The 26330-nt window shown below is 38.6% G+C and overlaps 1 protein-coding gene across 2 annotated transcripts in view; it reads left to right on the top strand.

Annotated features, from left to right (window-relative positions):
- Gpr158 (G protein-coupled receptor 158) overlaps window positions 1–26330 on the top strand; it is a 373966-nt gene that overhangs the window by 150908 nt on the left and 196728 nt on the right. For both annotated transcript variants that reach the window (XR_013051445.1, XM_042278012.2), the window contains exon 3: window positions 24289–24391. Coding sequence is in view for 1 of the 2 variants with exons in the window: in XM_042278012.2 (XP_042133946.1) it covers window positions 24289–24391 (103 nt within the window). In the remaining variant the exon portion in view is untranslated. The remainder of the gene's footprint in view (window positions 1–24288; window positions 24392–26330) is intronic.

The following is a 26330-nucleotide window of genomic DNA, read 5'->3' as shown; positions in this document are numbered from 1 at the left end:
TAGGATCCATCTGCTCTTCTTTCCTTAACATCCTGTACTGAGCAGGAGTATATGCTTGTGTGTACTTGTTATACTGTGCTGTGGCATCTTTATTTCCTGGACTTGACTTTACTATTGGTTGACTCATTCATTTACAGTCTACAAATAATGTGATTGTCAGTCATTCCCATCTTATTTGACTATATATAAATGAGAACTGTAATGAGACAGTTGGTGAAGCTTCTAACTTAAGGGATTTAACATATGAGGAGGCAAAGAAAGAACAAAATATCCTTAATCTGTCTTCCAAAACCATGTGATCAACCAGCCTACCAGAAAACAGAAGACTGAGAGAAGCAAATACAAAGGAAAAATAAACAAAGATTTTGTTAAAAGCAAATTGTTAATCTGACATCACTTTGAAATAATTTAGCTTTTCTGGTCAAAAATACTAAGACAAATTTAATTAGCTGGTTCTAAAACAATGTGGTACATAAGATCCAGAGGGATGGGATACTCAAATGTAGAATAGCCTCCACAATATTCTGTAACAACTTTTACCATATCATACTAAGAAAAATTTAGGAATTTTATCCTTATAGTAAGATGTATAAGGAATTTATCCTTATAGTAAGATGTACAATATACAAAGCAGTGATTGAAGGGAACTGTACAATGTCTGTGTGTGATGAGGACCCAAGGGAACAGGTCCCTGACCACTTGGGAAACATCATGGTGTGCCTCTCATTTCAGTCAGTTGGGATCTTCTCTCTCCCTATGCTGGTCCTTATGCTGGAGCATAACATTGTAGGGGTTCGTTCCTGTAAACCGTGCCTCTGTCTGATTCAGAGACTACCGAGTTTGTAGCATAAGGGTTTGATAGAAATGCAGCCAAAACGCTAAATAAAAATCTCACCAAGGAAGATTGTGATCCGTCTCTGTGGTGCTGGAGCTTGAGTTCAGGACTTCCTGCAGGTTAGGGCTGGTGTGTGCCACTGAACTGTATACAGTCTCTGCCTCATGCCTCTATTCTCACTCTAAATCTCTCCCTGTGAAGACGGGATATTCTAGGATTCTGTTTATAACTTCCTTTTCTTTCTTCCATGTAGGATGTCTAGCATTCAAAATGAAAATGTGACATTCTTTAAGAATCTACCACTGAGACAGGCTGAGACAGGAGAAGCCAGTCTGTGTGCTGGCTCCTGCAGAAGGCAGCTGGGAATGGGGGCAAGTAAACAAGCTTCATTTCCAAGATGGCCTATCCTGGGGAGCTGGTGGAGGGTGTCAGTTGCTGCTCAGAGTCTATGCTAAAATGTTGAAGCTGGGCAGTTCTAGACAAGATAAAAATGTGGAAGGATCTCAGACCTTCTTACTGTAAAACAAGAGCACGGGATGCAAATAAACAGAAAGGTAGCTCCTCTCTCATTGAGTTTGTGTTTGCACTTTTTGATTGAATTGGTGATTTTTCTTTTTGTAAGGGTGATACCCTAGCCTGGTACATCAGTGTTGACTACCACCAACACACACACAGAGTGGGTAGATAGCCACTGCTCACAACTACCCACATAACTCACAGTGTTGGCTCAACACACACATGTGCGTGCACATACACCCCCCCCCACACACACACAATATATAGCCATGGCTCACAACTGTCCACGTACCTCACAGTGTTGGCTCAACACACACACACACACACACACACACACACACACACACACACACACACACACGGTACATAGCCACTGTTCACAAATATCTCACCATGTTGGCTCAACCCTAGTCCACCGTAGATAAAGGATGACTGAATCTGCACAGATTTCCTTGATATCCATGCCTGACTAGTCATTCAGTATTGAAAATATTGCTATAGTGGTATCTACAAGATAAAGTTAAGCGAATATATTTAGGTAGTGAACAATTAATACTGCTAGGAGTATGACTATACATATTTATAATCCTAGTACTCATGAGTCTGAAGAAGGAGGATAGTCAAGTACAGCCAACTTAGAATGCATAGTGGCTATCCTAACAAACACAGAATCAGATAATACTGCCAGTATATTGCAAGCTCAGTAATGTCCCATGACTCAGTAGAATATGTTATAAATTGCTTACATGAAAAGAATCTTTGGTGTAGCAATTAAAATTAAGTAGAGAAAGGAATTCATGTTTCTTGCTATTGTTTCTTGTTCTAAAAGATATTTAAAGTTCTGCAACATTTCAGTTTATAAGAATTTTTATATAATTTTATATATAAATTTTGTTGGTATGTATATATGACATTGATAAAGGCATTTTTACCAAATGTGTCATGTACTGTAACCATATTTACACCACTTCCCCTTTCCTCCTCTACTCTTTCTTCTGTTTCCCTAGACAATTACCGCTTCTACTTTCAGGGCATACATGCAAGTGATTTTATGTATCTTTGTAAAACATTGGATCCACAAATGAGAGAAAATGTGATTTGTTCCGCTTAATATGGTGATTTCCAATTGTCTTGATTATGATTTCATTCTTCTTCATGGCTGAGTAACATTCCATTTATATATTTTTCTTTATCCATTCATCTGTCAGCACATACCCAAAGATGATTCTATAAGTTATTATTGCAACCCATACTGCAACAAATATTTATGTGCATATAAATATCTCTATTATGTTGGCTTATGGGTCACTGGGCATGTACCTAGAAATGATATACCTAGTCTACATTTATTGTTCTTTAGAGAAAACTCCATGTGGATTTCCGCAGGGGCTGCACCAGTTAATAAACCATCATCTATGTATAAACTTCCTCTTCTTGGTCTCCCCCCCAGCATTGGTCGTCATGAGTGTTCTCAATCGTCATTCTGACTGGAGTGAGGTGGAACCTCAAAGCCATACAGTAAAAATGTCTTCAGGGTCATGCTTTTTTGTTTCAAATAGAGCTTTCTGGATTTTTCTTAACATATAAAAATTATTATTTTTACTTGGAAAAATATTTGTGTGTGTGTGTGTGTGTGTGTGTGTGTGTGTGTGTGTGTGTGTGTGTGTTTCAGGGTCACCTGGATCCTAGGCTGGCTTCATTTTTTTTTTTTTTTTGAGACAGGGTTTCTCTGTGCAGTTTTGGTGCCTATCCTGGATCTCACTCTGTAGCCCAGGCTGGCCTTGAACTCATAGAGATTCACCTGGCTCTGCCTCCTGAGTGCTGGGATTAAAGACATGTGCCACCACTGCCTGGCTGCCCTCAAATTCTTAATAAACAAAGTGAACTTGAATTTCCCAATCCTCTGTCTTACTCCACAAATCCTTGGGACTTCAGGGATACACCGCCATGCCTGGTCTATGTGGCACTGAGGCTGAAATAACTAACCTGTGCTTTCTAGACAGTAGCCCAAGGCAGTGTGTGTGTGTGTGTGTGTGTGTGTGTGTGTGTGTGTGTGTGTGCATGTATGTATGTATGTGATCTTGTCTCTTCTTATTTATTCAAAGAATGTAATTTACAGCAAGAGTTTTTTAAAGCTGAAAATAGATATTCTTTCATACAATATATTTTGATTATGTTTTCCCTTCCCCCAACTTCTCCCAGATCCTCCTCACTTCTCCATCCACTCTTATCTACATCCTTTCTTTCTCTTTCTCATTAGATCTAGCAACTCAATTAGATCTAACCCAATCCTGGTACTGGAAGCTTCATTTGTAACAAGAGATTTCCAGTTCGGACTATGTCTGCTGTGATATTTGGTGATTTCAGTTAGATAATCTTCACACACACACACACACACACACACACACACACACACACACACACACACACACACACACACACACGAATGCTTCTACTGTATAAGGTTTCCCTACTTCCACTCAAATGCCCCATAAATTTAGTTGTCTATCCTTGTATTTCCTCTTATCCCCCTCTCCCTTCCTCCTATTCACTTGATCCATCTGTTCCAGCCTCCCCCCCATCCATCCATAACTATCTATTCTATTTCCCTTTCTTATGGAGGTCCATCTGCTCTTCCCCTCAAGTTTCTTACTCTATACCTAGCCTCTGTGGTTCTATGGATTGTAGCTTGGTTATCTTGACTTAACAGCTAATATCCACATATAAGAGAATACATACATTATTTGTCTTTCTGAGTCTGAGTTAACTCACTCAGAATGATCTTTTTCTAGTTCCATCTTTTTACCTGTAAATTTCATGATTTCATTTTTTTAAATGGTTGAGTAATATTTCAGTATGTAAATGCATAATGTTTTCTTTATCCATTCTGCTGAGGGACATCTAGGTTGTTTATAGTTTCTGGCTATTATGACTAGAGCAGTGATAAATATAATTGAGTGTCTATGTTGTAGGATGAAACATCTTTTAGGTATATGCCCAGGAGTCATATTCCAGGATCTTTGGGTAGATTAATTCCCATCTTCTGAGGAACTATCACAATGATTTCCATTGTGGCTGTACAAGTTTACAGTTCTATTAGCAAAGGATGATTGGTCTCCTTACTCCACATCCTCACCAGAATGAGCTGTCAAATGTGTTATTGACTTCAGCCTTTAATCCCAGCACTCGAGAGGCAGAGGCAAGTGAATCTCTGTGAGTTTGAAGCCAGCCTGGTCTACAGAGCGAGATCCAGGACAGGTTCCAAAACTACACAAAGAATACATTTCCCGAAACAAACAAACAAACAAACAAACAAACAAAAATATAACGTGTGTTTTTTAGATGCCTCAGAAAGATAGATCTTTTTTTCTCATCCATTCTGTAAGTCTGTCTTTTTGTTGGTGAATTGAAACAGTTGATGTTGAGAGTTATCAATGAGCAGTGATTGTTTGTTCCTGTTATTTTGTTCTTGTGGTGTGGATTTTGATTTGCTGGTCTGGGATTATTTATTCCCTTTGTTTTCTTAGGTGTAGTTAGTCTCTAGAAGTTGAAGTTTTCCTTCTAGCACCTTCTTTAGGGCTGGATTTGTAGATAGATACTACTTAAATTTTAATTGAAAATTTTGCTGGGTATAGTAGTCTGGATTGGCATCTGTGGTCTATTAGAGTCTGCAGACATCTGTCCAGGCCCTTCTGGCTTTTAGAGTCTTCACTGAGAAGTCAGGTGTTGTTCAAATAGATATGCCTTTATATGTTACTCAGTCTTTCCCCCTTACAGCTTTTAATATCATTTTGTTGTTGTTGTTGTTCTGTACATGTAGTGTTCTATTATGTGCTGAGGGGAATTTCTTTTCTGGTTCATTCTATTTGGTGTTCTGGATTCTTCTTGTAAGGAATCCCCTCCACTAGTTTAGGGAGGGTTTTTTTTTTTCTTTTCTTTTCTGTGATTTCGTTGAAAATATTTTCTGTGCCTTTGACCTGGGTTTCTTCTCCTTCCTCTATATTACTATTATTCATAGATTTGGTTTTTTCATTGTGTCTCAGATTTTCTGGATGTTTTGTGCCTGGAGTTTTTCAGGTTTTAATATTCTCTTTAACTGAGGTATCAACTTCTTCTATCATGTCTTCAATGCCTGAGATTCTTTCTCCATCTCTTGTATTCTGTTGGTGAGGTTTACCTTTAATGTTCCTGTTTGAGTTCCAAAATTTTCCATTTCTCAATTTCCCTCAGTTTGGGTTTTCTTTATTGATTCTATTTTCACTTTTAGGTCTTGTTCTGTCTTATTCATTTCCTTCAAATGTTTTGTTTGTGTTTTCATAGATTTCTTTAAGGAATCTATTCATTTTCTCTTTAAGACCTGTATCATATTTATAAAGGCTATGTTACAGTCTTTGTCTTCTGCTTCAGCTGTATTGAATTCTCAGGATATACTATGGTAGGGTTGCTGGGCTCTATTGGAGACATATTGTCCTGGTTGTTATTGCTTGCAATTTTTTTGCTGGTGCCTAGACATCTGGGTTTGGGAAGATTTTAATTCTAGTGCTGATATCTAGTCTTGTGTTTGTTGGCTCAGTGTTTAGTTCGTTGGTTTCTTTTGCCCTCTCTAGTTCTTAGGAGAGTGTAGTGGCTGTGTGTAGACTGGTAGGGAATTCTGCTAGGTGTGTCCACTGAGAGAATTGGTACAATGTGTTTCTAGATATAGGAATTGATACTTAGGAATGGATATGGGTTAGGATAGGAGGGTAAAGGGGGCCATAGGAGAGAGAAAAGTGGAGTGTTGCACCATGATCTGGTTAGTCCCCTGAGAATGGGGGCAGAGAGTGAGAAGAGACCACAGCAGTTAGTCTGCTACCGAAGGGGGCATGAGACTGGAGTATTAACATAGAGAAGAGGAAGGAGAGTGAAGATCTGATGCTAACCTACATGCTTCTCTGGCCTACTTGCTTCCAGCTAATAGGTTCCTAGGAAATGCCTGCTGCTGGAGTTGGGAGCTGGGATAATGGGATGAGTTGGGGGAAGAAATTTTGGAGGGGAAGATCTATGTGATCCACTGCAGGTGGTGTCAAGCAGGGAGGAGAGGCTGCAGCAGGTGGTCTGCTACAAAGCTGGGGATGAGACCAGGGGAAATGGATTTGGAGGACAGGAGGAAGAGGCAGAGATCTGCTAGCCTACTTGCTTCCCTGGCCAGAGTGGCCTCTGGGTTCCCAGGGAATGCCTGCTGGAGTTGGGGGCTGGGTAATGGGATGAGTTTGATACCTCTATCTTGGAGTGTTTTCCTCATACTTTCCTGCGGCACTTTTAACATTTCAGGCTTTACATTAAATTTTCTTATCAACTCTGGATTGATTTTTGTGCACGGTGAAAGTTAAGGATCTATTTCATCAGAGGGGAAGGCAAGATAATTCTTAGGGGGTAGTATAGACATTCTGATTGGCTAGTGGGCATTATGAGCAGTTTTAGAGTATACAAGGCAGACAGGTTTTAAATTAAACATCTAAAACTGTGGTTATTTGGGAAGTATGTAAAGTAGTTGGAAGTGTAAAACTTTTAGTGCTGGTAGGCTATGAGCTAATGGAGGGGCCTGCTGTTTCAAAGAAGTAAGGGATATGGAGCTATTTTTGATAATTTATTTAAAACTATTATAGATGATTAGGAAAAATACATATCTACATAATGTAGATACTATTGTCTCAGCATGTTTTAAAGTGTTTTAGATAGAATTAATGTTGTTAAAGAGCCTATAATTTCATCTTGCCTAAGTACTTCTGGTCTCTTCAAATAAACTTGTATAATATCATCATGGTTATTATATCTACTTTTAAAAAATTAATTTTTGAGGGGTCCCACTTGTTTGTACATTCACAAAGTTATAAAACCAGAACAAGTATTTTGTCCAAGAACATTCTTGCCCCCTCCAAAGACAACTGTATATCTTTAGTGACTCTTATTCAGCCTTTTTTCCTGGCATGTGGAGACTACAAATTATTCTCTGTTCTGTGGGTTTGCCAGATTTAGGCATCCCATTCATACTGGAATTATGCCACCTATGGCATTTCATATCTGTTTAATCTCACTTAGAGACTATGTAATATGTATCATCATTTCATTGTTTTTATGGCTGAATATTCCATCATATGGATGTGTCCATCTTGTGTCCACAGTGGGTACTTCTGGGATGTTAGGACCACTCTGATGTGGTCACTGTAGCTTTGCAGTAAGTTTTGAAACTAGGAATCATGACTCTTCTGTTTCTTCCTTTTCAAGATTGTTTAGACCAGGGATTCTCAACCTGTGCGTTGTGACCCCTTTGGGGAGTCAAATGACCCTTCCACAGGCATCACCTAAGATCTTCAGAAAACATAGATATTTACATTATGATTCATAACAGTAGCAAGATTATAATTATGAAGTAGGAACAAAAACAATTTTATGGTTGGGGGGTCAGCACAACTTGGGGAACTGTGTTAAAGGGTCACAGCATGAGGAACATCGGGAACCACTGGTTTAGACTATTCTCAATAACTTGCATTTCCCTATGAATTTTAAGATCAACCAGTTCATTCTTCAAAAATGGTAGATTTTTTTTTCATGTAACTGGGGATAGAACCCAGGGACATTTGCATAATAGGCAAGTGATCCAACAGAACTATATCTCTTGCTGATTGCTTGGCTTTTGATAGGGATTGTGTTGACTGTATATTAATCTGAGTAGTATTGAGGTTTTAAAACAGTGTTTAGATTGAGGGTATTTCTCAGTAGTAGATAATTTGCCTAGCACTCATAAGACCCTCTGTTCAACCCTTAGCATCAAATACACACATACACATATATGCACGCATACCCATATACCACACATACACACAGACATATACCACACATACAACATACACATGTACACATTTGTGCAATCATACTGCACATATACACACACCACACACACATGCATATACCACATATATACCTATACAAATCATACACCATGTACCTGTACACACATGGGCATACATATATACATACTACACACACATACACCATACACACATGCACATATGTACATATATGCAAATGCACACATACACACAGATACGCACCTGCCCCAACACATATACACAGATTTCCCCACAATACACTCATGCACACATACACATAAGTACACACACATACACATATGTGCATACACATACACATATGTGCACACATACACATATTTGTGCACACACACTGGCATGCTTGCAAGAATATTGAGTATTTTAGCTCATAAATATAGGAGGATTCATATTTATTTAGGTCTTGTTTTTCTAACAGTGATTTCTGGTTTTAAGAGTACAAGTTTTGAAGTTGTTCTGTTGAATTTGTTTCTAAGTTTTCACTCTTTTTGATGGTATTTTAGTGGATTTTCCCCCTAACATTTTGTATCCTTGATGAATTTATTAGTTCAAATAGGCTTTTTGTGACTTTATTGGGGTTTCTCATATATGGAACACATATATGAAATATATTTGGGGTTAGAACCTTTTCAATTTAGCCCTCCCTTCCTGTTCCTCTGGTTCTCTCCTGCTTTGCCCCTGCTGTCTGCTTCCTCTTCCTTTTCCCTCACCTCTCCTTCTAAATTTTTAAAATCAAAATGGATAGCGCTTTGGTAGAGCTCACACACATGTGAATGCCTAGCAGTCCCGTCTTCAAAGGGGGCTTTAAAGCTACTCCCTCTCAGAAATGGTTGCTCACTCCCACGACGTCCGTGCCACTGTCACACCAGTATGTGTGTGTCTTGCCAGGCCACTCATCACTGTAGCTCACAGGATTCATACCTGGGTGTGACTGACAATGACTTTTCTCCTCCAGTAGTTGGCATAGAAGCATCCACTATTACAAAAGCTGGCCAGTGTGGAAGAAGCTTCAGGTCAGCCCCAGCTTAACTTACCCATGGACTGTTGCTCAAGTATGTGGTGTCTACAGTAGTAGGCTCTTCCTGTCAAGTTTTGGCATTGACAATAGCCTGTTTGGGGGATCTATGGGACCTCACTGGCCTACAACTCCTAAAGAAGCAATAGCACCCACCAGGCCTATGCAAACCCAAGACAGACTAATCTCCAGCACGGAGATGGGCATCGAGCTTGAAATCTCATCTAGCCTTGGGGCTATTGGCAGTTGTTAGCTGCTGGGAGAGTTTTCTCTGAGAATATAGCCCCTGATCAGCACAAGTTGGTCTTGATGGGTTAAAAACAAAAACTAGAATTTAAATTTGGGTGGGTAGGGAAGTGGGTGGTGGATCTTGGAAGAGCTGGAGAAAGGGGGCTGGGTGGATATGATTAAAACACATTGTATAAAAGTTTTAAACAACTAACCCTGTTTTAAAAAGTCACTCCCTCTCGGTATTTGTGCCACTGGCCCCGTGTTCCTTGAGGGGACTTTTGTTTTCTCTGATTCTGTAGACCGACTGGTACTTTTGAGAGTTTCTTAGAGTTCTGAATACCTTATCTTTATGAATTTCATGAGTATTTTATTGGATCACGTTTTGTTTTCCTTTTACAAATTGCTCTTCATAAAGCCTAGGACACCTGTCGAGTGTCTATGATCTGCTCACTTACAGCTTCGAGGAACACAAAAGAGACATAGCTACTTTCCCTAAAATTTCTATTTCCACACAAATGTTTGCTTTGTTGCTCAAAAATGTAGTGTAGCCCATGAGGTGAAGCATCCTCAAGAGCTCACACTGGAGGGCAAGTCCTGGACTTTGGATATGCTGGCCATAGAGCTTATTTAGAAGAGCCTGCTTTAATGCTCAGTAGGAAAGCCAATCACAAATGTTTCAACTCTGTGTGCAATTGCCATTTTGAAAGCATTTTGTATGTTAAAAATATTTTTTGCTGTCTTAAAAAACATTTTGTATTTGGATGGTGAGCTAAGGACAAATGCATCTTGAAGCTCTTTGTAGACTCCCGAGATGAATTGTCTTTAAAATACACTTTTCATATTCTTTTTTTTTTGTCTGAGAATGATAGTAATTATACCAATTAAGATGATTTTCTATGCAAATGGTAAATAATGTTTTATTTTCTGACCACAATAAAGGAAAATCGACTGCCATTTGGAAATATAGCATTTGGCTTTAATGTAGCATTTAGTCGACAGTACAGTCCTTGCCTTTTGGTTTAGCCCTCTGCCCTTTATTCTTGAGCTGATTTGCTAATTATATTGAAAAACTCTCCAAAGTCTCACTGGGATATGCAAATGTATCTTCACTTTCTTAATACTTGAGAGGCAGCCAAGAATTTAGTGCATGTAAATCCATTCTGAGTTTGATGTGATGTTTGTAGAATGGCTTTTATTATCCAGAAGCTATGGCCTTCTATTTTAGTACATGGATCTCTTCTCTGTCACCCAAATTAGAATAGATGTTATGTTATGATTCTTTCAACTAAGTTTTAGAAAGCAGAATTGATACCACAGGTAAAAGGGGAAAGGAACTAAAAATATTTTGGGGGCGTGGGAGGCTGCAGTATAATGTTATGTTTCCTAGTGAGTTGTAAAACATTGCCTAAAGGCACATAGCCATAGGGATGGAGTAGAGTGAATTGTTACAAAGACAATATTCCTACACGACACTCCAGTGTAGATGCTGCCATGCTCAAGGAATAAGGAGAGAACTTCCAGAACTGTACAAAGCTTTGTGTACCCTGCCCATCCACCAATTCTTCAGTATTCCCTCAATTCAGCAAAGATTCTGATTTTAACAGTATATAGTATAATTTTCCCATTTTAGTTTTTATTATAAATGAAATAATTCAAAATATATTATGAAATTTATTCTGCATTATTTGTGTGATTGGGAGACACATCCATATTGCTGCTTGTAATAGTAGACTATTTTCATTGTATATTCCTCTGTTATATGGACCTAGCATAATTTATTTCCCCATTGTGATATAGATGAACATTTAATTTTATTATAGTTTGAGTTTAGTGCTAATAGTATAGTTATTTGTGGTTATACTGGATACATACACACATTTTTCAGTAGAATATATACATATGTACTTTTGTTTGAAATAATTACATAGTAGGATATGTTATCTTTTTTATGTTAAGCTTTTTGCTATATTGGGGCCTGAACTAGGGGATTCCCCCTCTGTGAGCTAACGTTCTCAGCCTGTTGTAGTTTTTATTTTGAGACAGCTTCTCTCCAAGTCGTCCAGGCTGACTAAAACTCATGCTGTAGCCCAGGAAGTCCTTGAATTTGTAATCTTCTTGTTCAGCTTTCTAAGGAGATAGGATTACAGGCCTGGGATAGCAGGGTCAACTTGCTATGTTATGTTTGTATTTAAAAGATATGCTGAAGTCATTTCCAGTTGACATCCATTTACATATCTTTGAGTTTATTATTGAGGCTTTAAAAAAATTCTATATTCTCACTTGCATTTAGATTGACAGTTAAATTTTACCGATTTTTTGATACACCAGTTATTTTATTTTAGCTTTTGAGTTTTAATTGAAAATTATATATTAATGGTTTGTAACATGTTGCTTTGATAGAAAGAATGACCAAATCAATGGAAATAACCATTTCATCACTCACATGTTTTGTGCATTGAGAGTATATGAAACCTTTCAACCATTTTCAGGTTTATGTTACCTTGTTGTTAGCTGAGTATGTTAACAGTCTGCTATGTTAAAGATCTGAATTTATTCCTCCTAGCTAAAAAACTGTGTCTTTGGACAAGCCTTTCCCCCAAATAACCCCATTTCCTCTGCCTAGGCCCTTGTAACTGTCTTGTCTTTTTTATATTTTTGGTTGTGAGCCAAGCCTTTAACGGCTGAGCCATCTCTCCAGTCCTATTCTCTTCTTTTATAAATTTGACCTTTTAGTTGTGTATTTGTTACTTAAAAGTGACTTTTCTCAACTGGGTGTGATAGTGCATGAGTGAAATCATGGTCATTGGGAGTGGAGACAGAAGGGTCAGGAGTTCAAGGTCATTTCCAGCTGCATAGTGAGCTCTAGGCTAGTCTGGGCCACATGAGACCCTGTTTCAAAAACAAAAATAATTACTTTTCTCTGATGTCTAATGAGATTTAAAATGCTACATGTGTTTATTAACCATTCTGGTATTCTATTTAAGGCTTTTGCTCAGTTTTATAGTAAGATGTTCTTATTTTCTTTATTCATATATAAGAGATCTTTGATATTCTACATATGAAGTCTTTTACATTGTATGTATTAAGGTACCTTTCCTTATTCTGAAATTTGATTGTTTTCTTTTTGACTTCTGCTAATCAAAAGTCATGTTTAATTTTAATGCCTTTTATATTTAATAATATCCTGCACATCATGAATATGTTCTTTTACATGCTAGGTGCTTGAATGCTTTATCATATATGTATACATATACATAGTAGCTGCTATCTAGCTAAACAAACAGAGTATTAAATACAGGGGATCTTCCAAGGAAGGGGAATTATAGTTTAGTGTCATAATGAGATAAAGGCAAAACTGGAACAGGAGGATTAAATAGGGAGACTGATAGGAGGGCAGAGTAAAGGAAGGAATATGGGAGGGACAGTTAACATCAAAGCCCTTTTGAAAAGCCATATGGAAGCCTATGACTTTAAAAGCTTCCTAAGGTAGGTACATATATGAAAGGAAATTAAAAGAGGTCATCATATAATGGGGCAGACAATGACCCAATTAGACATCTATGTGACCAAATAAAACCTTCAGTGTCAAGAATAGTTCCATCCGTTGAGTCATTGGCCAAAGGGGCCCCATAGACCACCAGCTATACATCACAGGTTATTGCCAAAGATATTGGCTACCCCTGCTACCGCTACCTGACTGTAAGATACTCCTGCTGAAGGCACCACCTAGTAAAATCAACAAACTTGGAGAAATCAATCTGGTACCCAACTTGAATCTTCACCCCTACTGACTAGTGTTCATGTTGCTAGAAGGTCCTTTATATGCCACCCACCTGCAAACCCTGAAACTTACAACAGTAACCTGCCTACAAAATACATTGATGCAATAGTGGTACAAATGTTATGGGAGCAACCAACCACTTTCTGCTTGGATATAGGGCCCACTCTGTGAGATGGTATCCATACCTAACATTGTTACAGTGGCCAAGAACTTGAGACTAGGTAGGTCACAGGCTTAGAGGAAAGTAATCAAACATTATTATTCTGTTAAAGGAACATAGCAATAAAGTGATTCCTCGTGACATATTGATGTATCCATAGAGCAGGGCATTGCCCAACCATAATCAGAGAAGTCCCTTCTTGTAGTAGATAGGAGTTAGCACAGAGACCCACAACTGAACAATGTACAGAGAGTGAGCAACCTTGGAGCACTTAGCCTGAAATGAGATGTCTTTATCAAATCCCTCTCCTCAAGGCTCGGAGATCCATATCAGAAAGAAGACAGAAAGATTCGTCCAAGTCAAGGGTGGGATGTGGTTCCAAGGAAACTGCATTTTAGGCAGAAGAGGATATATATATATATACATATATATATATATAAAACAGTGTACACAAGACCTCCACAAGTTCAAACCAGACAAAATCCCAGCACTGAGAAGAGGAAATAAACACAAAGTTCCATTGCAAACCAAGAAGCTCTTTGCAACTGATACCTTTTGGGAAAGGAAAAAACGGATTACTTCAATGAAGTGTCACTGGGTATATTAACCATACTTCAGGGTAAGCTCAGGAACAGTTGGCCAACACAAAATATACTAAGTGGTTTTTGTTTTTGTTTTGTTTTTTTTGTGTGTGTATGTGTTATTTTGGTACTTTTTTATTGTTTTCTTTTTAATTTATTTGAGTTTATTTCTTAATTTGCTATTTGAGAGAGGAGAGAGAGAAAGAACATGAAGTTGAGTGGGTGAGGAGGGTCTGTGAGGAGTTAGGGGAAGGTAAAGAATATAATCAAAATATATTATATGGGGAACAAAAGAAATCCACTGTGTACCCCTCTACCTGTTCTCTAACCCAACAAAAAGCAGCCAAAAGTCTGAATTTTATATTGTTTATTTATGTTGTTATTTTACATATTTATAAGTTCTTAATCATACTTTATAAGCTTACATATTGTTGGGTTTAATAAAATGGAAATCATATATATTCTTTTACAACTTTCATCTTTTTTTTCTTTTTTCTTTTATGTCTGTGCACATTTCACCAACACAGATGTCTATGTGCTACATGTGTGCCTGGTACCCATGGAGATCAGAAGAGGGCATTGAGTACACTGAATCTGGAGATAGGATGGTTGTGAGCCACCATTTGTGTGCTGGAAATTGAACATAGGTCCTCTACAAGAGCAGCCAGGACTTTTTTCCACTGAATTGTTTCTCCATCCCCAACTTGCATGTTTCTTAATATTGTCTTAGATTGAGCTAAATTGATTTATGATATAGATTATTTACTTTTCCTGATTTTTAGTTTTATGTTTATTATTATATTATAATTTCATATACCTTTCATTCAACAAATATTCTGAATATTTTAGTCAACAAATATGTTTCTGAAAGCAATTGCTTGGTTGTAAGATATACTCATTGTAAACTGTTAATACAATTATTAAATCATTTCCAGTATGTGTTCCAGAAACTCTTTACAACTTTAACCTTTATAATAACAACCATTATGTAGTCTGTGAAACTGAGAGTAATTACAAAGGAAAATGTGTAGGAAATGCTTAAAGGGATGCAAACTTGAAAAACCATGACTAAGGCAGTTGTACTAATGGCTTAAGTGGTTACAGAGGTTTCTGAGCATTATAGTGGGAATGGCAAAGATAAGTTAGGTCAACTTCCCATTTGTGTAGGATAGAAAGTTAGAGGTAAAAGAAAGAGAAGTTTTTAATCCAGGCCTTTGCAGTGAGAAACTACTCAGCTGGTCTTGACACTTGCTCAAAAATTAGAAGATAATACATAAACCAAGTGTAGAGTGAGGAAAAAAAATATAGATCAGGGCTCTGGAAACTCCAGTTAGCTGGAAAGAGCATCACTTCAGGACTGAAGGAGTACCAAAAGAAGGGAGAAGGGAATTGAAAATGTGATAGGAGGAAGCCAAGGGAAGAGTCTGATGAAGGAAACGCCAGCCAGCTATGCTGCCAGGAGGTTAAGAAAGCCTCCCCGGAGGGGGTCTGGTATTTTGACACTGTGGCTTAGGCAATGTCTGTTCACTGGAGAGTGGGTGATGATTGCCATGCTGCTGGGCACTGAGGAGGGAGTGGGCATAGGCAAATGCGGATGCAGAGAGCTAAACCTGTAGAGAAATCGGGTGATCAGTAGAAAGGAGCTTGGGACTGACAGAAGGTTTGCTTAGGAACTGTTACCCTAGGGGAACAGGCTGTCCAATGTAAGGATGAGACACAGAGAGTTTGTGGGGTGGTGGAGAGGAATATTTCAATTTTAAAAGTAACAAGCATTAAATAATAAGAATTTGTGTTTCGCAAGTAAATGAAAAGCCAACCTCTCTGCTGGGTAAAGACTTTTTGGTGCTGTCTTTTCTCAGGAAGCAGCCATACTCCAGTAAGTAACCCCTCACTGATGCTCTATAAGGAAGCCCTATAAAGTCATTGGCTCCCCAGATTGAACTTTGGTGGAATCATACCTCGGTTTGTCTTTGGGACCATGGGAGGAGGGGTGGATTTTGCTTATGTCTTCCCTAGGAAGGAATTTTAGCAACAGGCGTAGTCTTCTTTCTCGCCAGTGACATGCTGCATTGTCTGCTGTTCATGGGTTCTTGCTTCCCTGGATGTTATGATGACATATATGGTGGTGTGTGCCCTACCATTGCCCAGTGGCCTTTCAGACTTCCTCTGTGGCTGAGTCTCCCTTTACCTTAATACAACGGCTAACTATTGGAGGGAAGAAGCCACTGGGTTCTCATCATAACGTGATCTGTTTTAGTAACATGTTCTCGCAAATCCATTTTCAAATAGGCAGATTCACCGTTTTACAGTTTTTCTGCAAAGACAGACTTGAAAGCAAGGAGGCAAGCAAATGCGCTGTCTTTTTCAAACCCAGGAGACTCAGTTACTGCTTCCTCTTGCCAGTGTCAAGCTTTCCCTTTCTTCTAGCTTCTGTGGCACTGCCATCTGCTTTGGAGTGGGGCTTAGTAAATTCAGCACAGCAGGAGACTTTCTGGAAGGGGATCAGTCTTCTCTCAAAGCAGCAAAGTCAGTATTTGCCATTCAAGAGTGGGGGGAAAGGGACAACATTGGCTACCATGGAAACCCTGCCGCTTCCATCTCTGCAGCAGCTCTCACGCTGCTCTGGCTCCCATTGCTGTATAAGCTTCCTTTGCTGCACCAGCATCCATTGCTGCATTAGCCTCAATTGCTAGATCAGTGCTCACTGCTGTGTGTGCGTCCACTTGCTGAGTTTGACTAGTTTGGGATTCTGGATCTGTGAACAGGCCTTGCGGTGTATCAGAGACAAAAAGGGTCTTTTGTTGTGTGTTGTGGTAAATGTGTGTGTGTGTGTGTGTGTGTGTGTGTGTGTGTGTATGTGCATGGTACATATATGTATGTGTGCACTGTATGTGTGTGTGATGTATACCACAGTATATGTGGGCATACATGCAGTAGCCAGAGGAGGACTTTGGATGCCGTGCTCTGTCACTCGCTGCTTTATCTCCTTGAGGAAGGGTGTCTCCTTGAACTTAGAGCTAGCATGCACATCAGCAAGCTCCAACAACCCTGTCTTTGCCCAACCCCCATCTCCAGTGCTGGGCTCAGAGGTGCCATAGCCCCACCTGGCTGATGCATGGATGCTGGAGACCTAAATCAGAGCTTGCCCACTAAACCAGCCTCCCAAACCCAGGCTTCTGTGTTCAGGAAATCTAGGTAGAGAACAAACACTTTCCTTGTATGGCTACCAAGGGAAAATTTATTTCTGAAGATCCAAGTTGAGGAATTCTGCACTAGGAATGGATCAATTTAGACTTGAATACTCCCCGAAACCAAGAAAAACAGAAAAATAAAGCTTTAGAACAATCAAAACAGATGTTAGAGCCACCATGTGCTAGTGCCAGCTGCTCCTTTATGGAACACAGCTCACCGCAAGCTGCACTTCCTGCCGAGCAGTCCTTGCTCTCTGTGGAGAAGGGCCCTGGACAAGGTCCAGCCTTGCCACATGCTGACTGTGTGGCTTTGGGAACTTTAGTATTCTGCACTTTGGTATTATTTTCAAAGTAGATATAGTAGTGGGCCCTCTGTGGGATGAGCTGGGACTTGTGCTGCACTTAGAACAGTGTTTGGCGTACAGTAAACACATAGGGAATGTTAACTATTTGTTCTTTTAGAACACACATTATTATTTGTCTCCGTTACTCTTTGCGTGTGCAGTAAATCAGCTCCCATTTATACAGGGAATTATAGCCATAACACAGCGGGGAGAGCATGTATAGAGGTAAAGTCCCTTTCAAGATGAATGTATAATAGCTGGTAGCTCAGAACTGTAAGAGCTAAGGACTCCAAAAACACAAGTGCTCCCTAGTGCTGGAGAAAAGGGCCAGATGCCTGCAGGAGCTCTGGGCTTGATTCAAGTATGTCAGCATAATTCGCTTCCACTGCTCAGTGATTTGGAATCCTGAAGAGACATGTGTACATTCAAGTCAGAGAAGACAGACAATGGGCTACATTTTTAAAATGCCAAAGCAAAAATAAAATGTAATAAATAAATAAAAGGCATTCAATGTCCATTTTGTGAAGGATTGGGAGTTATTTAAACTTTATTTTGTTGCATTTTTTTTTGCTTCCTCTTGGCACTCCAGATTAGTTTTTCTTCAGAGTTGCTTGTAAATGTGAGTCTTATACACTAGTATTATTTCTGTTAAATGCTAAAAAAGTCTTGTATATACCTCAGCCTAGCTTTCACATTAGACATCCCTGTGCTTAGTACTCAGCTACACAGAAACAGTCCTGTCTGTTAGGCTGGCCGTGTTTGCTCTGAGGTTCTGTGGACCAGGAGTTGACAGCCTGACTTGTGAGATAAATCACATGTCCGTCACTTACAGTATGACCTAGAAGGTACTCATCCTGGAGAAAGAGAGACCATATAAAACATATTTAAATGCATTAAATATAACCATCTTATCCTACACACGTGAACAGTTCAGCAGATGTGTTCACAGAGTATTGTCTAACTATTCTCTAGATAGTTTTCATCTTGCAAGTTGAATCTCTGCCAAACAACTCCATGTTACCTGTCTTCCCAATTGGGTGCTGGCAGCCACTAGTCTGCTTTCTATTCCTGTGGGCTGAGTTTACTTCTGTAACATGTGTGAGTGGAATCATGACATTTATCATTTTGTCTCTAGATTATTTCACTTAATGTCCTCAAGTTTCAGCCACATTGTGGCAAATGAGAGCATTTCCTTCCTTTCTAGTCTGAATATCATCTGTTATTTATACATAACACTTTCTGTTAGCTATTTTTCCATTGATGGACATTTGGGTGAATTTCATTCTGGCTATCATGAGTAATGGCACTGTGAACATGGGTTTGCCAATGCTTCATTGAGATACTGCTTTCAGTTCCCTTGTGTACACATGTAGAAGTAGGACTTCAAAATGTCACAATTCAACTTTTCATTCTTAAAGAAAACTTCATTTGTTTTCCATTGTAGCAGCCCTGGTTTATATTCCCATCAAGAGCACACAAGTTTCTAGTTTTCTCTCATTCATCTCTCATTCATCTGACAGTGACTTTAATGTTGGATATGAAGTATTACTTCACTGTCAGTTTGATTATGTTTCTCCTGTGATTAGGGATGTTGAACATCATTTCATCTGCTTGTTTGCCATTTGCATAACTTCAGAGAAGTGCCTATTTAAGGATTTTTGCCTATTTTTGGCTGGATGACTTGTGGCCTTCTTTTTGCTGTGGTGGGTGATTTAAAAAATCTAGTTGATTAAATAAATACTGCCATATAAAAAAGCCCTTGGACAACAATAACAACCAAAAAGCACTCTAATTTTGTTACAGAAAACATAGCATCATGAATCTTTAATTACCTCAAACTTTTTATTCTGCTCTTACTTACATATATTGTATGGTAGCTTCATTGCATAACAAAGCATACATGGTTGGCAAATATCTTCTTCTCTTCTGTAGATTACCTTTCCATTTTGTGATTGTTTTCTCTGCTATGCAGTTGATTGAAACCTGCCAGACCCCCACTGTCTGTTTTTGGCTTAATCACCTGGGGCTTTGAGGGTTGTACTCAAGAAAAACCTCCAAATCCAACATCACAAAGATTTTTCTATATTTTTTTCTTCTAGAAGTTTTGTGGTTATAGGCTATATGTTTTTATCTTAATCATTTTGAACCAAGTTTTGTAGTAATGTCATAGACGAATGCTTGATGAATTTAATTTCTTTGCTTGTAGATGCCCAGTTTTTCCAGGACCGTTTGTTAAAGAGATCGATCTGCCATCATTGCCCACGTCAAAGATGACATCATGTGCATGGGTTTGTTTCCAGCTTTCACCCCATCCCATCAGACTCTGAGTGTGCCTTCCTGCTGTGTTCTAGCTTTCACTGCATAGCTGGCGACTGTGTTTGGAAATCAAGACAGCACAGCGCAGCTTTGTAGTCGCTTTTTGAGAAAGTAGAGATTCCCCATATTTTGGATTTTTTCATTATCTGCTGAAAACACTTTTGGGATTTTTTTATATGGATGGCATTGAATCTTTTGATTAGTTTAGATGACATAAATATTTTAATAATATTAAATTACTTAAACAGATTGTCTAGTGAATAACAGATATCAACATATTCTTTTTTTTTATTTTTTGAGATTATAATCACAACATTTCTCCCTGCCCTGTCCTCCCTCCAAACCCTTCTATATATTCTTCTTTGTTCCCCTTCAAATTCATGACCTCTTTTCCATTAACTGTTATTGTATATATATATATATATGAATATGAATATTATATATATACATATAAATATAACATGTTCAGTCTGTATAATGGTACTTATCTGTATGTATTCAGAGCTGACCATTTAATTTGATCAATGTTTATAGTTTTAATGATATAACTTTCCACCTACTTGTTAATTTTATTTGTAATTATTTTACTCTTTTGGTGTTATTATAAGGAGATAACTTGATTTTTTTCCCTTTCATATTGTTTATATAAAACAGCCAAATTTGTTTCTTAATGATTAATAGAATTCTCTACTGATGGCATATGTTTCTGGGAACATTTTTCATTGAGAGATTTTTGATTATTGATTCAATCTCCGTACAAGTTACAGGTCTATTCAGATTTTTAGTTTATTCACAAATAAATCTTGAAATCTAGGAAGGTTTTCATTCCACAGCAAATTCTTGGTAACTCTGTCTATTCATCTGTTTCAGATCACTCTTAGCAAGGGTTAGTGTGGGGTGCTCCATAATAAATCTCTGCACTGCGGCAACTGAACTCAGGGTCTCATGCATGCAATGCAAGTATCACATCATCAGAGCTACATCCTCAGCCTGCCTCCAGCAAAGCTTAACAGACAGCTTAGTGAGCGTCATCAAGGAGTGAGTGCATCCTCACTCACCAAATGATTGCCACTCTTAAACGGAAGCTCAATGTCTGTCAAAGGTTGCTCACAGAACGGCTGCCTCATGTACGACATGCTGCTTTCCTGCATCCACTCTTTTTGACATTCAGAAGATGTACTAGGAAGGTTTAGACTTTAATATATCAAATAAACACCACCAATATCTAAAGCGAATGTCTTACATGAGTATTGGAACACAGTTTGGAAAGTTTTATCCTGTGTTAAGTTAGCATCTGTGTTTATATTCTACATTCCCAAGGAGAAGAAAGTCAAAAAGGCACCTTCTCAGCTCCCAAAGGAGGAGCATCAGTTGCACATTCTCTACGTCACAGGGGACTTTCAGAACCAAATTTACCATATGATTTCCTAATCTTGAAAGTGTGTGATTTTTTTTAAGTTGGGAGATGAACAAAGAAATGGTGGTGGTAGATAGAATAGGCAAATGATGCAAGTTGGCTGAAAAGTCACAATCCTTATTAGAAGAATAAGTGAAGGCCACTTATACTCCAAGGTGACTATGTGACTGTGGCAATCCAGTTCCTGTAGGCACTGCCATATTGGAGGGGGAGCCAGAACAGGAGGATAGGACACTTATGGATTCAACTAACTAAAAGTTGCTTCTCTCAGTTGAGATTGAAGTAAGGGCAGAATAAAAACTTTGAGGTAATTAAGGATTCATGCTCCTGTTTTCTGTAACAAAATTAGGGTACCTTTTTTTGTTATTGTTGTCCAAGGGCTTTTTGTTTGACAGTATTTATTTAATCAACTAGATTTAAAAAAAAAAAACTTCCAATGTTATATCAGCTCTGAAGTTAGCTAAGTAGTCCAGAAATACTTTTATTGCAGTAAACTTTCAAATTTGCCCTAAGCTTTAATAATTCTCCATGGATTGGTGTTCTACTGTTGAGTAGTAACATCAAGAAATTAGTACTCTCTTAATAAATACCATTACCCTTCAAATTCTAGTAGAGAAGATATTGTTCTCCAGTAGAGAAAGTTGTCTTAGTTTGGTTGGAAGCTTCTGGGGTGTGGGGACCTATGGAGTATTGAGTCAGGAAAGGGGCAGAGACATAGTTAGCCCAGCCAGCTAAAGTGACCCTGGTGATCAGTGAGTGAACAACAGGCCAAGGGATTGATTGCTCATGTTTCTAGTCTTGTTTCCTTCCTTGCCTGTGAGTGCTCCATTAGTGATTCCGGCTTACTCGATCTTATTCACTGCTTTACCTGCCATCTTTGTGCAGTTCACTTCCAAATTACTTGGGCTAGACACCTTTCCTAAATACCATGCTGTTTGTATCTTTTTCTGTTCAAGAATTTGTGATCTAGAGTTAAATTTCAAATAAGTGCTTCCACAGTTAGCACTGCTAAACAAAAGTGATCTTTTCCCCAGCCTACTCTATCTGTCTTTATTGGGTCAGTTGACAACAATGCCATTATTATTGTTGTTGTTGTTATTATTGTTGTTATTATGTGATATTGGGGTCCAACTCATGGCCTTGTGTCTGTTAAGTGGGTAGTCTATCATATCTGCCTTTTTTAAATTTTTATTTTGAGACAGAGTTTCATTAAGTTGCCCAGACTAGTTTTAAACTTGATTTATAGTCCAGGCAAGCCTTGACCTTGCCATCTTCTTGCCTCAGTCTTCCTTGTAGCAGAGATCACAGGTGTGTGGCATGAGGCCCAGCTGGCAATTCTGTTCTTAATGTTTCTCTTGTCACTTTTACTTCTCAAAAGGTTTGTCAACATAATTTTTTCCTCTTCCTCTTACTTAGTTGATTGGAATATTTTATAGCTCCACCTCCTTCAAACTATATGTATGTCTATCTCACTGAATGAATGTTCTCACAAATTAAAACAAAAACTATGTGTGAGAGAGTTCAGAGAACAAGCTTAAGTCCACATGGTTAGGATATGATCAAGTCAGAATTCAAATCTCCACTTATGACTGACCATGTACAATATAATGTTGCCATAATTCTGTTAAGTCTCCAAAGTAAATGCCGTACTTGTTCTTTTATTTATAAAGTTCAGAAATATGATTTGGCCTATTCTGTACTTGCTTGGAATGTGATTGGATCATTGCAAATAGTGTGTAATTTGTCCACTGGGTCCTGTAGGAGGTCTCTGTGTGCACAGCAGTTATTTTGTAAATACCGGTTAACTTAGTTGAATTGCCGGGTGCTCGCCTGACATATTATTTTCCTTTGAGCCAAGAACCTATGTTCTTGCAGTACTTGAGGCTGAGTCTTGGCTCTTGAGCATGCTTGGCAAGTGCTGCACCACTGAGCTACATCCCCAGGCCTTTGTATCTTTTATTTGATGCAAGGCATTGCCAACTTAACTACAGTGACCCTGAACTTACTGTGTAGCCCAGACAGGTCTTCAGTTTGTGATCCCCCTGAATCAGCCTATTCCACAAATACAATTGCAGATAAGTGTTTATTCCAGGGACAAAAAGAGGGGTTGGAGGACCTCAAAGGATAAAACCAAGCAAAGTGTAAAAAGGGGTATTCATGAAGGAACGTGTTTGTGGAGGCCATTTCAAGATGTTTCTCCTCTACCTCTGACTTAGAAAATCAAAATACATAAATGCATTTCATTTCCTGATGTTTTCACAATACACCGAATGGGTCTTGATGCTCATACATTTTGAGCTTAGACTATAGAATTATTATTTAAATTATTTAGTATTTTATCCTAAAAACTTCTGCATTAGAAAACCATCTTGTCACTTTTACTGCTTAGAAGTTTTAACTTTGCACAGCTGGTCACAGGCCTTCTTTTTATGACTACGTAGAATATTTATCTATAAAACGGATTTTAGGTACCGAACCTTTGGGATCATTAATTTACCCAGATTCTTCTCCTTTATATTTACATCTTAAAATTTACTGCATTTTCCCTCAACAATTTGTGTTAGTTTGACCCAAGGATGAAATCTAATGAATATTTAAGTCAGAAAAGTGTTTTCTGTGCCTGGGCTTTTTTGAACCCGTGTACTCACCTCCCCGTATTTCCTTTGACATGCTGCTGTGGAATGACTCATCAAATATTCATATGGGTTTTGGAATAGTTCTTGAAGCAGTAAGATGCTCTGAGAGGTTGAAACAGAAGCTACGTCTCAGAATGCTTGAGACAACTGAATGCGTGAAAGGTTGGCTACAACAATTTATGCTTAGAAAGGGAACTTTGTTACTTTAAAAACATGGCTGCTGGCAAACAAACCTAAAACAGAAGTTCAAAAAATGAAACATTTTATTTATAGAAAATGTGCTGGTTCTAATAACATTTTCAATGTGATAAATATATGTAAGTCTTTGTGTTGTGAGCAACACTGTGATCTTATATTGCTATCTTTTCTTCTCTCTAGTGTATGCCAATCAAAGGCCTAGGATTCGTGCTTGGAGCCTATCAATGCATTTGCAAAGCAGGATTCTATCATCCCCGTGTCTTCTCGGTGAACAACTTTCAGAGTAAGTGTTCTTTGCCTCTGTGCATGCATGTACACACACACATAACCCATCTGCTGACCACACATCTTCAGACTCCTGTTTAACCTTGTTAAAGTTACAAGATCAAATGCTCATCAACTTGGCCTTCTTGAATCACTTAGAGGATTTTTGTTGGGTTTGACATTTTCAGTGCTCGGGTGGCTGTGCATGAAGACATGTGCTTAGGGAATATTTTGGCTTTCAAGACATTTAAAAATCTGAAGGAGTTATAGCTCTTGGAGATGACCCTTTAAGGTTTAATTTTTGAGAATTGTGACTAGAAAGTTTCTAAAGCTTATTCTGCCCTTTTATTTTATTTGTGAATTTATTATATGTTACTTTTCAACAGTGTACGGACAGTTACCAGTGAGCAGCTTAACAACACACAGTTGTTATCATTCAATTTCCATGGGTCAGGTTGCCAGTTATGGATTAGTGGGATCCTTCACTCAGTGTCTCACCAAATTAAAGATGTCACAGGTGTGATTTCTGAGGCTGAAGGTAATCCTTGAAGCCTTTCAGATTGTCTGAGGAATTCAGATCTTCACAACCAGAGCTCCTAATTTTGTGGCTGAATGTTTGAGTGGAGTTATTCTCAGTTCTAAAAGTTCCATCAAGGTCTGTCGTTTTCCGCTCACACATTGACGCTCACACATTCCTACTTACTCCCTTATAGCCACCAGAGGCCCCTCCCATCCTGCTCGTCCAACCTCCTCTAACAGCATGTAATTGTGGGAGTGACTCGTCTCTCACTTTGCTGTACAATGTCCATGGTCAGAGAGAATATTGGCAGGTCTATTCATATCCAAAGTGGGGTGATTATACAGGGTTTATACACTAGCATCGAAACTTCATCACCTGTTCACTTTATGCCTACTCCAGAGAATGTTAGTGTTGTAATTTGAACACTGAGTTTTATTCTGTCTGTAATATAGAACATTTTATATAGCCATATTGGCTTTTGACCAGCTATTGGACATACCTGGTGAAAAGGAATGTAGTTGGTAAAAATGTGGGGATTTCATGGGAAATTGGATTTAGAGGCTGCTAAAAATTAGGCATCTGCCTCTTTCATACAGTTATCCATTAATCTTTGGCACTCTGTTACTGCTATCTGTGGTAATTTGCATATCTAGTAGGCAGTATTAAAGGGTACATTTGAGACTCTATCCTGGCAGTTTTCCTCTATGAATTTAGACATTTATAGGTTTATTAATAGACTGTTTTCTTCCTCTTAGGAAACCTCCTTCTTGAGTCTGGAATCTATTTACATTTTACTTCTTGGTTCCCCAGTCATGTTTAACTCTCGTTCTGAGTAATAGGTGTAGGCAGAATTTTGGACGGTTCCGTCTTCTACATACACATACATCATAAGTCCTGTGTTTATGTGTGGTGGGGCCTGTAAGCACAATGAAAGAGTCAGTCCCCTTGCTGAGAAACTACCTATGGTTGCACTGTGATGTAAGATAGAACCTGTTGTAGAAGACAGAGAGGAAGGGAAAGAGAGTGCATACACACATATACTAAGACACACACACACACAGAGATAGACAGACAGACAGACAGACAGACAGATGATAGATAGATAGATAGATGATAGAGACGGAGAGAGACACACAAAGAGAGATAGAGAGACATACAGAGAGAGACTTGTACTGATTTGAAGAGATAAGCGATCTTGCTGTGAGAATGTAGGTTGGGACTTGAGGCAAACTTCACTGACAGCCTTCAAGAAGACAGGGATTTCAGTTGAGTTTCACAACCTGAGCTGTTAGAGGACTTGAGTTCCTAGTGAGAGTGTGACCTAACCAGATGTCTTGATTCCAGCTTGACCAGATCTGCAGCTGGAAACCCAAGTATACTCTGCTCAGATTCTAATTGCCAGAAACAAGGAAATAACAAACATTTCAAGCTCTCGGGT

The sequence above is a fragment of the Peromyscus maniculatus genome, chromosome 5, assembly GCF_049852395.1.
Source record: "Peromyscus maniculatus bairdii isolate BWxNUB_F1_BW_parent chromosome 5, HU_Pman_BW_mat_3.1, whole genome shotgun sequence".
Classification (NCBI taxonomy): Eukaryota; Metazoa; Chordata; class Mammalia; order Rodentia; family Cricetidae; genus Peromyscus; species Peromyscus maniculatus.
This window is presented reverse-complemented; position numbering and strand designations above follow the sequence as displayed.